General features: G+C 36.2%; 1 protein-coding gene across 1 annotated transcript in view; it reads right to left on the reverse strand.

Moving 5' to 3' along the window:
• nrm (neuromusculin) overlaps positions 1-18,571 on the reverse strand; it is a 209,187-nt gene that overhangs the window by 18,001 nt on the left and 172,615 nt on the right. Inside the window, 16 exon segments of the mRNA XM_068293654.1 lie at positions 112-207; positions 314-443; positions 1,455-1,839; positions 2,413-2,528; positions 2,604-2,735; positions 2,810-2,985; positions 3,052-3,186; positions 3,189-3,232; positions 9,733-9,844; positions 9,987-10,146; positions 10,210-10,308; positions 11,253-11,329; positions 13,071-13,229; positions 14,841-15,011; positions 17,130-17,278; positions 17,368-17,539. Of these exon segments, the coding sequence (XP_068149755.1) occupies positions 112-207; positions 314-443; positions 1,455-1,839; positions 2,413-2,528; positions 2,604-2,735; positions 2,810-2,985; positions 3,052-3,186; positions 3,189-3,232; positions 9,733-9,844; positions 9,987-10,146; positions 10,210-10,308; positions 11,253-11,329; positions 13,071-13,229; positions 14,841-15,011; positions 17,130-17,278; positions 17,368-17,539 (2,313 nt within the window).

An 18,571-nucleotide genomic window follows, 5' to 3' on the forward strand; every position in this document is an offset into this window, starting at 1 on the left:
TGCAAATCAATTAATTGGTGTGTTAAACAAATCTCGAAATCTCAATTGTCTAATACTAAGTAACTAACGCTCCCTAACGCTTATCAGGCAGCACTCGAATGAATCACTTACCGGGATTAGCTCGAGATTTGCATATGACACGTCCCGGTATGGTATCTTCCTGCACATAGACAATGCTCTCCGAAACGGTTGTATTATCGGGGGCATCTGTGAAACATTTGTGAAATATAGTATATACATCGATGTATGTATGTATATGTAACTGTGACACGGCAGTAATCTGGGGTCTCGGATCTCAGTTCTATGTACTCACATTCAATGCTAAAGTAGGTGGCACTCTTGATGCCCGCTCCCACCGAATTCGATGTGGAGACGCATGAATAATTCGCATTATCTGCCTCAATATCGAATTTTTTATTTGGCCAATTTGACATATTGAAGTGCTGTAATCGGTTTGCAAAATCCAACATGTCAGTGAGAGAGAGAGATAGGAGGAAAAGATTTTCATTTTAATGAACGGATAGTACATGGGTGAGGCAAAGAGTGGGTGGTTGGGCCCTGGTCTGTTGCTCTTGTTTTTGTTGGTGTTGGAGGTGGTGGTATTGCAGCTGACACATGTCGTTTGTTTTGTCGGTAGGCGGTTGTATTGTATTGTACAATTCAAAATTAATTGGGATTTCATTTGTCATGTGAAGTGGCGTTTTGTTTAAGTATATACTGAGAGAAATTAATAAAAGAAAGCAAACAAAAAGCAAGAAGAAAAAAAAAAAGACAGCAACAAAAAAGAGTTAAGTTTGTCAACCGAACTGACTGAAGACATCAACATTTTTTCAAGTTTAAAGCGAACTGTAATATAAATTTGAATTAATTTGCATTCTTTATCTACTCTTTTTGTGTTTTATGCTTTTGATTTTTCTCAGTGCATTTGAATGTTTAGCTAATTACACATAGAGAGTTGTTCATGTGACAAAACTTGAATTGTAATTTGATACAGATAAATATTTAAGTCGGCATTTAGGTATTTGCTTTGCTTTCTCCATATAAATTTAGATTAAGTATAATTGATTTGATGCATTTCTCAATTGAAATGTTTACACCAAAGGTTAAACAAACATTGAAGGACTTTCGCATATAAAACGTATAAAGTTATTTTCCTTTGGTTTTCTGTTTCTGGGAATTTCAACCCAATTGGAACTCCGCCGTAGTCTGAAGCAATCATCTATCAAAAACAAATCCCCAACTAAGCTCAATTCTGTTGCTCACCTCACTAACAAAAAAAAAAAAAAAAAAAAAAAAAAAGAAAAAGAAGAAAAACCAAAAATCCTGTGAGCAGTACTATGCAATTGACCCTTGCCTCCCACTCTACGCTTTTCATCAAGCCCTTTATCCGTTCAATATTGCTATGGAATTTAAGTAGTGAATGTGTGTGTATATATGGGTATATATGTACTTACCAAAACTGAGAGCATACTCTCAAAATCACCAGTTGCCGGGGAGGCATCCATATACTTCTCTTTGACAAAGTAACGGGTATCGTTCTTCTCAATCGGCACACCATCCTTCAGCCAGGAGATCTCACAACGTGGCACACACTCAATGCGACAGGTCAGATTGGCATTGGCCGAGGAATGCAGCATGCCCGTATATGGTGACAGATTCTTGATGAAAAATGGCGGTGCATGTACCTCCAAATTGACTGTGGCCATAACACCCTTGCCGCCCTCATTGTATGCATAGCACGAGTAGTTCGTTCGGCTGTCTAGGCCAACTGGCTCCACTGTCCAGTCCTTGGTGACAATATCCTGAAGGGGGCCACGACCGCCGCGTAGCCAACGATATCTGTGGGGTTGCATAACCATTTGAGCAATGAACGTGAATTTGCCCATTTTGCGGTATAGTGCGTAGGGGGATTGTACGGAAGCGGAGGCAGAGGCAGAGGCGGATGCGGATGCGGATAATGGTTGTCCCCATTCCCCATGTTTCCCCGTGTATAGGGTTAAGATTTGTGATTGTGGCGTGTATGTGGTGAGCGTGAGCAATGTACAAAGGGAATGATTCAAATGTAAATCAATTAGAGCATGCGTTTCTTTAATTTCATTTGTTGAATGGGAATTGCCAATTTTTCTGGATCCTCCGACTCCCACGAACGATGATGATGGAGATGATGATAATGATGACGATGACGATGTGAATGGAGTTTCTTGCTTTTCGAGGAGTTCTTGTTGCTTTTGCAACAGCAACGCCTCGAATGCGGCATCAGCCTCATGCGGCAGCAGAGCTTGCACCGTATGATAAACTATTTCTATTTTTGGTATTGTTTTTGTTGTTGTTGTTTTTGTTGTGCTGGTTATTGTATTGGTGTTGTTGTTGTTGTTGTTGTTTAGGTTGGCTTGTGGTAGTGATGGTACAAACCTATTCGATTCGGGATAACCCGGATCATCCACAGAGCAGGAGAATATCACACTCTTCTTTTTAACAGCAATCGGAGGGAAATGAGTCAGAGTTGCCGGACCAGGCTCATAGTGCACCTATAATGAATAATATTGAAAGCACACAGGAGAACATGATCATACTGATTCTATAGGTTACATGTGATGACCTACCATTAGTTCCTTCTCCTCACTGCGAGGACCCCAGCCAGCAGCATTCAGACCTTCACAGGAATAATTGTAAAAGAAACCACGTCCAATACTCTCCAATAACAATTTACTGGGATCAATATGGCAAAGATCCTCCTTCGAAAAAAAAAAGGGAAAAATATAAGAAATAAATATTTAAAATAAAAATTTCAATGTTTTGAGTGACTTACTCTCGTTTCCTCACAATCGGGCAGCTCTTTGAGCAGAGTCGAATTGGCATACCAACGCACTTTGGTTAACATCGATGGATTGGCATCGATGATATTACAGAATAGGGTTACATTCGATTCATCGCTCTCCTTGACTGGTCCCTCGGGTATCATAAGAACCTCCACACGTGGAACATCTTTCAACAGAATCGTTCAGGATTAGAATGGTTTACTTTTAAATAAATATGTCTCATGATTCTTACATTGAACATCCAAATCGATTAATTGATCTGATGAGCCTTTGCCAATGGCATTTGAGAGTTCGCATGTATAATTGCCAATATCCTCCTTTCTGGTGGATTTAATAACCAGGGCTACATTATCGGAATTTCCCCCTGATAATGATCCGTATCATTCACATTGACCGTTTCATTATTCCGATACCTAATAAATCAATGGAAAATAAACATGAAAGAAGAAAATTTTACTTTACAATCATGACTTGTCATAATTTAAGGCTAGTTAGAAAAAAGTAGAAAAAAAAACACACACACACACACACTCATACACAGTCATTCTCACTCTCTGTTTCATTTATTATGTAACAGAGTTACAGAGAGAAAAGGGAGAGACTTTTACTCTTGTCGTATCCAAGGCTATTTAAAATTTATGGGCACGTTTCATTGTATTTTTGTTTTCATAACACAACTTGCACAAATCTACAAAAAAAAAAAAGGAAAAAAAATGAAAATATCCCACTCCAATTCACTCCCTCAAAACATGAGTGACATGAATTGCTTGAGAGGGAGTGGCTATGGAGGGTACTAGAATGAGATGAAGTGGACTCTGACTGTGACTGACTTTTCAGTTCTCCTTTTTTTTTTTTTAGCCGGACAATTGTACGAACGAAATTATGTCAAATGTCTTTGGGGCCTTCTTCTGCCTTTAACTGCTTTCCATTGCTTTACTTATTTAGTACTCTTTCCACTTTTCTCCCACCCTCTCCATACATCGCCTGCCTGCTTGTGCCTTTCTATATTTTTCTGTAGTTCTATCGTGTTCATTTTGCATTTTGTTGTTTGACAAGCTTGTATACGTATACGTATACATATTACGTATGTAGGTCTCTTAGTAGGTCTCTTCTCATTGCCAGGGTTTTAAAATCTACTTACAAATGCTGCACAATTGGCAGACACAAAAGAGTTCACGTTGACATTTCCATAGAAGTAAGTCTGTAAAAGTACTACTCTGACTGACTGAGTGACTGACTGGTCCCTTAAATACTTAACTCAACCTTATTCTTGTGACTCTCTCAAACATGACACAAGTTGCAAAGTTAATATTAAACCAATAAATTTAAATAAGTACAAAACAAATGTAGTTTAGGCATGTAAATTCGAAAACCTTGTAAGTTTTTTTTTGTTATTTTTAACCATTAACTACTTCAGTTGATATTGAAATGTATTTTCCTTTAGTTTCTTGTACTTAAATCTGCTTTAAGTGTCTAAGTGTTTTAAACTAACTGCAAAATTTTAATCATTTAACTCAAAATAACATCGTTTTGCATTTGCAACAAAGCCCACCTGCTGAGTGCAATATTTTGGATATTTTGTTAAAGCTTTCTACAAACATATATTTGTTGACCACTAAAAGATTTCTTTGGACATTCGACAATTGTCTCTGTGGGATATATGTATGTATGTATATAGGATACAGGGCAGGCATATCCTTTGTTTGTTATTGTTGTTTCTGTTTTCTTTGATGTAAAAACAATTTTACAGACTTGCCTTTACTTTTTGTTTTGCAATAAAAAAGTGAACGGACGAAAAGAAATTCCTTTCGGTAACCGTGTGCGTATAATTTAAAAGGCATTGGAAGGCGGCATAAATCGAAATTATATTGCCATCGAACGAACCCAGGCGGATTACAGTTGAGTATAAATTTTAATTGATTTGCAATAAACGCAAAAGGTAACACAGAAAAGCAATTTCCACTTCGCTTCCTTTTCACCTCTGCCCTTCGTTTCACAGTTTTACAGTTGTTTTCTTTCTGCTTTTTGGTCATTTCACGGACCCCTTTTATGCCCAGCCATTGATCAGCCAGAAAAAGGGGTATTGACAATTTGGTGATGACCATAAAAAGAGTATACATACATATATAAAACTCTGATCGGGATAATTTATCAAAGGTATTAATATGACTATTTGTCTCTTTTAAACAAAAGGTCTTAGAATGGCATTTTATTTACTTTGTCATTTTATGGGAAACTTTCTAACTAATCTAATCCAACTAACAAGTTGTTTGCAATGAAGCGTGACCACTTGTTGACCAAGTTTGTGGTTTTTTTTTACAAAGGGTATACAAACGTCGGCAAGAGTTGATTGAGTTTGTTTGTTTTCCTTTTGGTATCCGGCCTCGTTAATTTAATGAGTGACCGACCGCTTGCCACTCACCATTGGCCTGGACTGTACCGCTACCAATACCAGCTCTACTACTATTTTCAGTCTGTCCATGTGTGTGTGTGTATGTGTGTGTGCTCTATGGGGCTCAACTTGTGTTGCATAAATCCGCACATCACTACAAGCGTAATTAATTTTAATTATCGGCCCATGGCAAGGTCCACCGCTCTGTTTCCCCACATACACATATGCACATACAAGTGTGTGTGTGTGTGTGTGTTTGTGTGAGTGTGCGGACAACGAGTGTTTGCCAAAAAGTTAACGAGCCTCGCCTGGTCTGGTCTACTCTACTTTACTTTTGGGTTTGGGTTTATCCCCTTGGAACGTAGAAAAATTGTCGGCTTGAAAGAAAAACATTGAAATACCTACTGAGTCAAAGTCTCGGACAGCGGAAATGTGCGTCCTTCCATTTGGTATGATTCGCTTTCTTTTTTTTTTTTTTTTTTTTGTCTTTTGTGCTCTTACTCTTTGCTTTATTTTATTTTTTTTTTTTTTTTTTGGCTGACAGGAGCGGAAATGCTCTTAATGGTAAACGGAAAAAGTATTGAAATTATTTTTATATCGTGCAGACCAGCAGACAGCTGGCAGCAGGATTCTCGCTTCTTTGTCCTTTCCTTCACATAATGTGCGTACATATGTATAGGGTACATTTATGTGCATATGCTCTTTGGTCGGGAACTTTTTTTTTTGCCCAATTTACTATATATGTATACATATATTTATATAAATTCGCGTGTATGTGTGTGAGTGTGTGTGTGTGTGTGCATATAGAAAAAGCCTTCTCTGAGGCAGACATTTTTAATTGGTTCGAGAATCTGTGATTCGGTGCCTTTGTCCCTTCCCCATTTGACTGCCGCTTTCTTTTGTCGCAAAGTCAACTTACTTACGAACACTCAGGGGCTGGGGAACAGTGAACAGCCTAAAGAACGAGTGAGGATAACAGGAGTAAGCGAAACTCTTGTGGTTTATTGCTTTTTGCGCTTTAATAATTCAACAATTACAATTACTTTTGTGGTGATTTATGTGGGTGTGTGTGAGTATAACGGGGGAGTAGGCATAGCAAGTGAAATGAGGAGAGATATCGCTAGAGTGATGCGCGGGGGTGGCAACAGTAAAAGTTGTTTCTCTTCTTTTACCCTATCTAGTCCTTGCTTGTATTCTATCATTTAATTATTAGATGAATTTTCTTTGACAATGGAGTTTATTTTTTTACTTTAGTTTATTTTTCCCCCTTTTGTTTTTGTTTTGTTTGATCAAAATGTTTATTATTGTTTATTGTTTCAAAACGTCCATAAAGACGAACAATTTTAAGCAAACAAAATTTAATTGATAGAATATACACAGTGAAGACCCTTTTTTTGTCAATTTGTTGGGTCAATTAAATAATTTAAGAAAATTTATTATGCTTATTGCTCAGAAGTATGTAAGCAAATACAATTTTTAATCCACTGTACAATAGATAACTAGCAGCCAGGGCTTTCAACTGATAAAACATGTCCTAAATTTAGGGAAATTTAACGAAAAATTACTTTCTTTTCTTAAAAAAAAGATATATCTTTTGTTATTTGATTATTTGTTGGCACATTTTTGTAAATCCTTTATAGATATAGCATTTTAGATTAATGTTTTAGAACATTGCAAAAGTCAAGCAGCTTCTGCAACGAAATTTGTTTCTACAGTTATATCTACACATAAATATCTGCATAAGAAGAAGTGCATATACTTATGTACTCTTGTTCATATGGAATTAAAGAACATTTTTTGTAGATTCCGCATAGGAAAAAAAGCTTTGTTTCGAGATACCAATTAGAATATTCTCGTGTCAAAGGCAATTTAGACATTTTCCACAGCAAAAACACATTCCACATACAGTAGAGTGGAAAATGCATTTAATTTTTTTTTTTCTCACTAACTCTTCCTCTGTATCTCTCTCGCTCTCTGCCTTTTTCTATTCCTCCTCGGTTGTGCATGTGTGTGTGTGTGTTTTTGTTGTTTATATTTTCATTTTTTAAACCACAAACACATAGAGGCGTAAATAAAATGCCTGCTAAATAAATTTGCCCTGTATGCCACTTTTGTGTGTGCATTTAATTTCTCAGTTGGCAAAGCAAAGCGCCAAACTAGATGCAAAGAGGGGTCTTCTGTATGTGTGTGTGTGTAGGATAGAAAGAGATAGGTGAGGTGGAGTAGGGGAAATGTTGAACGTGGAAGGGCTTGTAAAATGCAGCCACTTGACACAGATGAGTGTAAGTGAGTGAGTGTGTGTGTGTGTCTATCTTAGGATTTACTAGAGTATGTGTGTGTGAGTTTGTTGACTGTTCCATCTTCATTCATCATAAGGGTGAGCTGTTGCTGCTGCTGCATCCTTAGCATCCTTCCACCCCTCGCCTAATTAGACTCGCGTATGTTACTAACATTTTTTGCTTTGGATATGCTGTTTGTATAAGCAAAACGAGCGATGTAGAGGGGTTGGGTGAGGCGGGTCTTGGGGAAAGCAGTGTGGGGAGAAAAAAGTGACTGCATTTTGTGCACTATTAATCAAAAGTAAGGCATTACAACCATCTTACTCTAAGTGTGTGTGCTTGTAAATATGCACACACACACTCACATGTCTCTGAATTCATGTTTATATGTACTTGTGAAGCGGCAAATTCAATTTCCAAATTGATTACGCGTTTACTTTTGCGAAAGGAAGGTCTCACTGAAATGAGACCCATCTACTCTCATCATATGATCTGCACTTTAATATATTTGAACAATCATATAAAGCCCTCATCCTGTTCTCCCAGTGCTCTGGTCCGCGTACAAAACATTCCAATTAATACAGCAAAAATCCACGTATCTCATATATCCGCGAATCCTCATCTCAAATCTCGGCGAAAATTGCATTTTGGGGGTACTCAAATCAAAGAGATGAGCTGCAGCATCAGCATCAGCATCAGTGCAGCATTTCCAGAAATATGTCAGACATTCGCCAATGAATTTCGGCCAAGTTTGTTAGCTATGCATACTGGAATTCGTTGGGATTTTCGAGTGGCATTGGGTGGCTAGATGGGTTTGTGAGAGGTCGGGTTGGTTTTGCCCAGTTACGGGTGAGGGAGGCAGCTCCTCCCTCCACTGAATGGTTGTTGCCATGCCAGCGATAATTTCGCATTATGCGTGTGCCTGATGCCACGCGCTATATGATTGTGTGTAATTCTATATGGCCCTGTTGCTGTTGATGTGAACGATGTCCTTCATCTAGGCTAAGGCGGCGCAAAATCAAATGACACTGAACAAAAAACACAAAAGAATTTACTTCAAACTTATTAAAAAGTCAAGCAGCCGATTACTTCGCATATTTTTTGTCGGAAACGTCGCAATGAAATTTAATCCAAGCAATGAGAACCCAATTCTTTACAAACTCATAATATTTTATGGCTTTAACAATTGATTTATCAGTCAACAAGGGTAGCGTTGAATAAAATTATTGTTAACTTAAATATAATTGGTTTTTTTTTTTTTTTTTTTTGTAGTGTAGCGTGCCTTAAAGATGAACTTTAATTTTGGCACGTTCTATCCGCATATGAACTGACATTCGCATACGGATTCACATTACGCATTTTCGAGTTGCATTTGGAGTTTGTTTTGATTTTCAGCAGATAAATGCATCTTCGCTGCGACAACACTCATGATGATGATGATGACGATGACGATGATGATGATGGGGATGGGGTTGGGGATGTTAAAAAGGACGTTTTGAATGTGAATGGGAAGGAGGATGCTGTACGTGTACACTTGTCTAAACAGAATGAGGTTCCCATGGCACGCACTTTATTACCACTCTTCTTCTTGTTTCCTATCTCTCCGCCGCCTACTCCCTAGCTCACTCATTCGTTCACTTTCCCTCTGTCTCACACTCTCCCTCTCCCTCTTTGCTTCTGTCTGTCTGTCTGTCTATATGTTTACTTTTGTATTTGTTTTTAATTAGATTTTTGTTTACTGTGGAAATTTTAGTTAAATTGAGTTCTGGATGCAATTCCACTACCCTTCCAGTCTGTCCACTCTCTCCGCCGTGCAGCCTGTTACCTATGCAGTTGAAAGTCAGAAAAGCTATCACCTCCGCGCACGCCCTTTCTCTAGTTTCTCTAACTCACACCTTTGCCAGGCGCCTATGTAGTCAACACAATACACCCGTCACTTTTGCCTTTGGGGAACGAAACACTCTCACACACACGCACAGAGAGAGAAATTTTCGGGCCCTCCTCTGGCACTCTTTCTATCTCTCTTATCTAACTCGAATGTGCGTATTTGCACGGCGGATTTAAAAGCAATTTAAATTCGTTTGCATTTTGCATTTGACTTTTGCATTTGCTCGGATTTTCTAGCTTCCGCCATGTTGGCAATTCCACTCGTTTCGGTTCTGTTTCGTTTTGTATTTCGGTTTTTTCGTCTAGCTTTCACTTTATCACCGATTTTATCGATAAAAATTCTTAAAAAACTTACCAAATAACTTCGGTTAGAGATGCCGGATTAGAGATATATTCACAATTCAGCAAAATTATTTCACTTGTATTCACGACTAATTCTGGTGGATTAACCCTAACAACGGGTGGATCTGTAGAAAGTAAATGCAAAGTATGGATTGAGCTTAGTTTTACTTCTTTTTTTTTAAGTAAAGTTTTAATTAGAAGTTGATAAATTGATGAATTCATTATTGTATAAGTGAAATTCAATTTTAATATATTTTATATACTTACACAACACTTCCAATGTCATAGCCGATGATATGGCCTTCTCACGATTGATTTGTAAAACAATATTCTCAGCCTCACAGCGAAAAACGCGCACATTTTCAAAACGAGTGGCATTAAAAATCAATTCCGATTGGGTGTGATAGGTGCCATCCTCTTTTTCAAACTGTTGCAAATAGAGATAACTCTTTGATTGATATGAATGCCTAAAAATAATGATTGAACTTACCGCTTTGGTTCGTATTTCAGTTAGTTCATTTTCCTCTGGGTTAATAATTGATGTGGCATTATACCAAGTTAGGTTAACCGCTGGGCGTGCACCATGAATCTGTTGAAAATCAAAATGATTATGCATATCATGATTTAAACCTATAAATTAACAACTTTTCCATTTTCCTGCCATGGGCAAATACTGTCGATTCTGGTTTAGAAAGGCAATCGCTATTAAATTTCCATTAAACGTCAAGTGCATACTCACACAAACACACACACTAACATATATATAAGAGCATACATATTCATTTATATATGTATGTGTGTACATACTTATATGTATACCCATTACCCCATGAAACGTTTTTACTATAGTACCTTGGCAGACAGTAGAAAACAATTGCATGAAAATTCCATTAGAACACATAATACGCAATCAATAGGCAATTTCGCATAATTTTACGGAGCGCACAGCTCAGAGGCATGTCCTCTGACTTAAGTTACATGTCCGTTGCCCGCTTTTCACCTCGTTTTTATCCCTCTCCTCCCCCCAACCATGTCAAAGTGCTGCTAAACTGCAGTCAATTGAGCGCTTTTCCATTAAAATGCAATGGGGAAAATTTATAGGAAGAGGAAGTCAGAGCAATGACAGGACGTTGTCGAAAAGGCTATATGTATATGTATGTTGAGAGGGAAAAAAGAGGCTCAGTTAGGTAGAAGTCGAGCTTGCCCATATGTCGTTTTCATTCTTGTCGTCGATGTCGTTGTCGTTGTCGAGGACAACGTGGACGACAACTACGAAAAATCGCAAAATAATTGGCAGTTAATTGTTGTCAATTACTCGACTGCAACGAACAAAAACATTGAGGACGACAGGATGAGAAAGACTACATTGGGTAAGTTCTAAAATGAACAAACCATAGTCTCTAAGAATGTGTGCCCATAAAAGTATGCTACAAAAAGAACCGACCAAGCACAAAGATAAAATAAATATGCATTCACTATGTACGTTTTTCTCTCTAACCGGATTCAATCACATACTAAACCAAATATACTTACATCACATGTTAGCACCACTTTACTGCCCTGTACTGTATGATGTTCCACTCCATTGATGTCTATGCTTGTGGGGCGCACTGTAAAACAATGAAAAAATACAACAAGTTAGAGGAGAAAGAGAAAAAAAGATAGCAAATTGCTTAAAATACTTCAGACTCACAGTAAGAGTGAAAGGGAGAGAACTTTGTAATTGGTTTTATTCGGTTCTCTCACTCTCTCTATGTCTCTTTTCCTTTTTACCCCCTCACTGCCGTTGGTTGGTTGGGGCCCTTTCTCTTCCATAATATAAAACATTAATAATGGCAATTTGCATTTGGGCTCACTTGCCTACCGAACGACCGACCACTTCTTCCCCTTCCCCTTCCACGCAACACCCCTCGGCGCGTCAATATACCAAAACCTTTGCCATCAATCAATTTGTCCACTTTGTAAATGAAAAACTTGAACGTTAGACATCATTGCCGTTAGCTTGCTCAGTTTTATGTTACATTTAATGACTTTCATTAATTTTGAAAAAGAAAAAAAGTTAAAAATAACACAACAAAAACAACGTAGTTCTAATGAAACAAAAAAAAAATGTCAAATCATTTGTTAATTGCAAAGCAAAAAACGAAAAAAACGAGCCACTAGATATTGTCAAAGAGCTTTTAATTATAAAAATTTATTTGCATGACTTTCAAAGTCTGAAAATTGAAAGCGCCTTGGGACACAATGCCTGAATGATGGCTCATGTTCCATTTGCTGTTGTAATTCGAACGGTTTCGAGTTTAGATCAACCCTCTGGGTTTAATGAACCCGAAATACCAATGGTAGACAATATGCCGACAAACGGTCGAAAAGTTTAAAAGAGATTTGCCATTCTTTTAATTGCCACTTGCTTAAATTAGGCATGCAAATGAGTCGGAAAATTATATTACTAATTATCGATTGGTAAATTAAAACCAAAACAAAACAAACAACAATAAGTCATAAATAAAAACATCGAGGAAAAAGAACGAGAAATGTTCGAAATATTAACTTTGGTACAAAGTTGTTTGGAAATAATGTTTTAAGTCGGTGCTTCATATAAATCCTACTGCAGGTAAAGGAAGAAGTCATAAAACTAAGGTTCATAAAACAGGCGACGTTTTTATCTAAAATATGAATTGCTTTTTCTTTTAAGCAAATCATGTCAAATAAAAATTGACAGAGTTTAACTTTCGTCTTAAAGGTTTTATATTAAATGCAATCAATTTTATGGGTCTTGGACCAATAGAATCAGACTCTTATTTTAAAACATTTTTGTCTTGTGCAACACAGACATAATGATCTGCCTGTTTCCCATTATATTTGGCATAGTTAATAAAGTATTTTATTGGCCCGCTTTAAACATTTTTCATAAAGCAAGATGACAAAGCTAATCCTGTGCTTATAAGTAAGTTTATGGTATCCCATTTAAGTTTTCTCTTAAACGAAACGCCAATTACATTTAGCATCTACAGCTGACGATCGACCAAAACATTTTCTTCTCCCCTTTATTTTTATAGGCTTTCACATTCACAATGTAGTATATTGTGCGCATTATAAAGTTTCAAAACAAAGTCGTAAACTGTGAAACGAAAGCATTTTCCTATGACCATTTCGCTAAGCGCACCTATTTTCTGTATATGAATGAACACAGAAAGAGAGGGAGAGGAAGAGAAAGAAAGTGAAGATACATAAAGTTGTCTGGCCTAAACATAAAGCATTTGGGGCGCGGAGTCATCATTTCCTTTTGGCTTCGTGTACTTTACGACCGTTGTTGTTGAGTCATTCACACAGAACTCATAGAAAACTCACCTTGCAAATCCACACTGAATTTGGTAACAATTGCATTCTTTATGGCCGCCGATTCCACACGACATTCAATATCCTGGGCGAGGTCTTCACGTGATAATTGCCAATCCAATTCAAGTGTTGATGTGTATAGGCCATCCTTAAGATCATGAGTGGGCGAATCTAGAGAAAAAGAAAATGTGGGAAATGTTTAAGTATATTGAATCAACCTTTTAGTATTCAAAGCAAAAAAAACCCATTCTCAACATTTTATACATTTTAATGGAGAGGAGTGAGTGGAGGAATTCCCTGTAATCCTTTTTGCATTGCTATAAGTTCTTATTCCACCTTTTATGAATGCTAATTATAAGCAATTATGCTCCCGTTTTATGATAAGGGATGGGCTTTTAAAACACAAAACAAAAAGGAAAAAAACAAAAATTATTTCAACATAAAATCAAATTTGTTTTTGGAAGGAGGATAATAAACTCCCCGCTACCCGTTTCATAACCTCGCACTTTCTGCAAAAGGGTTGTGTCTTTTGTCTGTGCTGTGAAGGACCCCAATTATCCTGCTTTGTTACAACGAAATGGGTGGGGCAAAAAAAATGAATATATATTCCAAACCGGAAATGTTAAAAATACTCAAGGCCAATAAAGTTAAGAATTTTGCTTGAATTTTTTTTTTCACCATTTTGCTTCTTTTTATATTTCTTCAGATTTTAGCTTAAAGTTCCTTTTGAGCTAATTGTTATGAAAGATTTCTACCTCCCTACTTTCCTGACATTTATTTCAAAACAAAGGGGGGAAAAAAATGCGAAACAGAATAGAAAGGGAAATGGTTAAAGTCAATTAATTTAAGGATTTCAGAGGAATGTTTTTCCTTTCCTCTAGCTCTCCTTTTTCCCTCTCGTGTTGCAGTTGAAATATTTAATGAAATGTCTCTAATTTTACTTTTATGCTTTACAATAAGAGCACATAACATTTTATGATTTCAGCGTGGTTAGGCTATATATATGTATATATATATGTACCTATTCCTATTCTATATGCAAACTGATAAGCATTGCCCAAATCCTTGCCAGAGCTACCCCAAGTCTCTTATTCGTTCGCTCTTGCTTTCTCTCTCTTTATTGTCGTCGTCGTCAGCCACTGCATAAACTTTGTGGCGCATCGTAAACTCTCGAGTCGACTGGAATCGAGTCGACTTTGCCACCGTCTTGACTTACTTCGACATTGACTCTGGGCGCGGGGGCTTATGCATCAAATTGGCTACTTAACCCTGGTCTGGAAATCAATAAACGCGCTTCGTTTGCTTTTATGACCTGGCAGCAGCCAAAGTACAACACCCAAAAACAAAAAAAAGAACAACAAAAAAGAGAATAAGTTTTATGTTCCTATACCTTTGACAGGGGAGTTGGCTTAGGCTTACACTTGGCAAAATTCTAAACAATCAGAGAGATGTAAAAACTGTAACATTTAACATGTAGTTTAGTCTACTAGTCCTGCAACTTATATCCTTTGTGTTTGCTTAAACAAAATGTTTGTTTCAATAATGATGACTTATTTGTGCATTTAATTTCCTTTGATATGATTGACTTTCTTCTTTCTACTTTTTGTTATTTAGTTTAGTTTTTTTTTCCCCATTTTCATTTAATTTGATTTTTGAAATACTCGTCTTTTGGGCTTATTTGTTACTTGGACTTGGTTTTAAATGGTTTTTATTTTTATAAGTGTAGTTTAAAGGTTGTCATAGTTGAGGATGGCAGATTGAGGGATTTGTTATTATACTCACATGTTGCCAGGCGCTTGGTGCCACGGAACCAGCCCACATCTGGTTGGGGACGTGTGTTCTTTACAGTGCACGTTGCCTTTAGAGATTGGCGCTCCTGCAGGGGTCCCACGATGCTTCCGTTCTCGATGCGGTCGCCCTTAGCGTCCAAAATCACGACCTCAGTGGGTGGCACTGTATTGTCCAGTCGTTTCCAATATCCAATATAAACGTGTGTATGTGTGTACGTGTGTGTGTGGGCGGGTGCAGTGTGTGTGTGTGTGTGTGTGTGTAGTCAGAGTGCGTCGTTATAGTTGTTGTAGTTCATGTGTGGTGTCGATTTTTTATTTTTTCCAATTTTTTTTTTTTTTTTCGGGAGGTAAAAATGTTGAGTTGTGTTTTAATAAATCATATTTCGATTTTCGTTTACTTATTTTTTTTTTTTTGCAAAATATTAATTGATAACAATTAGAAACTAAGTTAAAATTAAATCATAAAATTGATGAAAATGAAATTTGAAATTGAATGATCATTAAATTGAATGATAGAACTAAGATAATTAGAAAATATAAAACCAAATTAAAGCATAAATAATTTTCAAACATTCCACCATTCATCATCAGCAGCAGCACACCATCATTCGAAAAATTTCGATATGAAACTAAAATTGATAAACTAAAACCGAAACTGAAAATGAATTGAATTTGTAAATAAACAGAAACTAAAACTCTTAAACCGTTGAGGCAAGAGAATTTTTTATCAGATGTTTATCATCTTTTTTTTTTTTTTTTTTTTTTGTTCAAGCACAACTAAACAAAAACCATTAATGGAAATCGTTTAAAATTATTATTTATCATTTAGTTGGAGATTTACCAATGTTTTCTACGTTTTTAATGCGCAGATTTTGTTCGTTGGTTTCGTATGGGGGGATGGGGGGATTCAGGTTAAAAATTTGTTTGATTTTTTTATGGGAATGTTTTTTTTTATATAAACAAAAATCAAGTTTAATTTCAAAAGCATTTGTTGGTTGGAGTTTAAATTGTTTTTAGTTTGAGTTACAGTTTTATTTTTAAAATTTTTTTTTTAGAGGAATTGGGGTCGGGCGGGGGGCACACAGTTAGTTCATACAATATCGGATGAAAAAAACACAAATTTTTTGGTGAGTGAACAAGTTGTTGTTGGATTTTTTTTTTTGTAATTTGTAGTTTTTTGGTTTGGTAGTAGTGTTGGTGGTTGGAGATGGTGGTGGTGGTGGTGTTGTTTGGTGATGGGCATGGATTGTTCCATGTATCGATCGATTTTTGCAAATTTGTTTGAGTATTTTTTTGTTTATTTTTTTTCACGTATACACCCAAAAATATATGTGTGTTATATATGGAATTTCCATGTCGATGTTGTTAAGCGATTTTTTTTGGGGTTTTTTTTTTTTTTGTTTTTTGGAAAAGTACAATCAGTTAAGAGAAAATATTTGCATGAGTTTTGACACGTTTAAAAATGTTTATGGAATAGAGCAAAACAAATAAAGATATGTAGATAGATAGATAGATAGGTAGATAGTTAGAGAAAGGAGAGAGAAAAAGAGACAGAGAAAGAGAGAGAGAGAGAGGATAGCGATTGGTTATATGTAAACTTGCGGGGTTGCACTTGTCAAATTGGTTATCTGTTTTATAGTTGTAGGATATATATATACACTTTGATTCAACTAAGGGGGTGGGGGTCAAAAGATTGTTGGATACTTATATACAGAGAGATGCAAAGCACACAATAAAAAAAAAGAAATCGACAATGGAAATGGCATTTAAATTCAGTCAAAAATTTAAACTTATTCCGATTTGAATAATGAAAAATCAGAGAGATTGAGATACAAATCTTTGATCATGACTGATTTTCCATACAATGGACAATCACAGTAAGCAAACACATGCAGTTCCTTTAAACATAAATATTAAGATTAGGATTCATCTCTTCCCTTTATTTTATATTTGAAATTCGAATGAATTTTCCCATGCATCATTTTTTTGTGTTTTATTTTCTCATTTATCATTGGTTTTTTTTTTTTTTTTTAATTGTTAGAGATTAGTTATTGGCATTTTGTTATTTAAAGCGCATACGAACAAACACAAAACAGAAACTTAAAAGCAACAATAAAGCAATTACAATAACATTCAACAAATGCATAAAATAAGCAACAACTTGAAAGAAATACAAATGTACACAAGGCGAGTCGATAACATGTGAAAATATGTGTTTATATGTATGTATGAATGCATGCATGCAATTTGTTTTCCAATCATTCCGAATGGAAAAACTTACCTAGGACTCTCAGTTCAACACGATAGCCATTGAAGTTATCACACGTTTCCTCGGGTATATAAAATGTTGTATCACATAGATAGATATCCTCATCAGATATTTTTAAGTCCTTAATAACTAATCTGTATGGATTTTGTTCAACTGTTACTCTGAATGAGGTCAAACATAAGAAAATAAAGCCCATTAGCCATTATATATTTCAAGAAGAATCAAAAGATGTATGTTTATTATTATTTACCTATTTTCAAATTCTTTGTTTACACTCGTCACATTGCTATCACCCAGTAGCATGGCAGCGATGCGACCATCGCCCTTAAACCAATTCAATGAATGCAGTTTACCGCATTTCTGTTCATTGACCGGACAGGGTAAAACTACATTTTTGCTCTCATGTTCGCTTATTGTGCGATCTGTAATGAAATTGTAGAGAATACAATAATATGGATTAGATCAATTTTGCCATTGCAAAAGTATTATTTTATTAATTAAGTTTAATAATTATGACTTCGAAAAAGTCAACTATATGATTTATTCAGGAGAACATTTGCCCCATTTCTTAAAACAAAAAAAAAAAAGGAGAAAAATCAGCAGCTAAAGAAGTCAATTTCGTTGTCAGATTTCCATTTGCATAAACTTTGGCGAGAGACCAAAATGAATGTTAAATTCTAGAATTGAATTCTTTATCAGGGAGCGTATAAAACACAAAAATTGGTAAATTGAAATTAAAGTGGCATTAGGTTTTGCTTCTAAGAAGTAAGCCTTTAAGTAGGCTATAAATATTTTCGTTTCGCTTTGCCTTTTCATCCAATTCCTCCTATTTCTAACCACATTTTTTTTCCTCAGCTTCTCTGCTTACTATGTAAATTCTAATGTTTACATTTCGGTTTAACATTTTCAACATTGATTTATTTGTGTGTGTGTATACGTGTGTGTATGTGTGTGTGTGTGTGATGTGTGCGTGTATGTGGCAATGTTTGTTTTGTCTACGCCTACAAATTATGCAAAGCAAATATAATATTGAGTGTATTTTGATTTGTTGTTGTCCCAAACTAGAAATTGCTGCTGCTGCTGCTCCTATTAAGTGTAATACATTGAAATCGACTTTGGAACGACTTTAAAGGTCTTTACCGTAACAGTTTATGGGAGAGCTTTGGCTGTATCTTTTATTTATTTTCTGTGGGCAAAGCCAATAGCATAATTTAAGATTTACATTTCACTTGTATTACATTTCTTTTGCATTGGTATAAAAATATCATTTATTTCGCACGTTTCATATGCCATAAAAAGTAATGCCAACTTGTCCACCTCATATGCCATTTTGTTGGGCTATAAGCGTGCTGGTGATGGGGAGGGGGGGGGGGAGGGGGGAGAGGTAGTAAACGCACATTGCCCATAACCGACAATCAGCTCCTACGTCTATGTGGCTTCCTTTTTCTTTCTCC

Source organism: Drosophila tropicalis, unplaced genomic scaffold (assembly GCF_018151085.1).
Source record: "Drosophila tropicalis isolate 14030-0801.00 unplaced genomic scaffold, ASM1815108v1 contig_805, whole genome shotgun sequence".
In the NCBI taxonomy this organism is placed as follows: Eukaryota; Metazoa; Arthropoda; class Insecta; order Diptera; family Drosophilidae; genus Drosophila; species Drosophila tropicalis.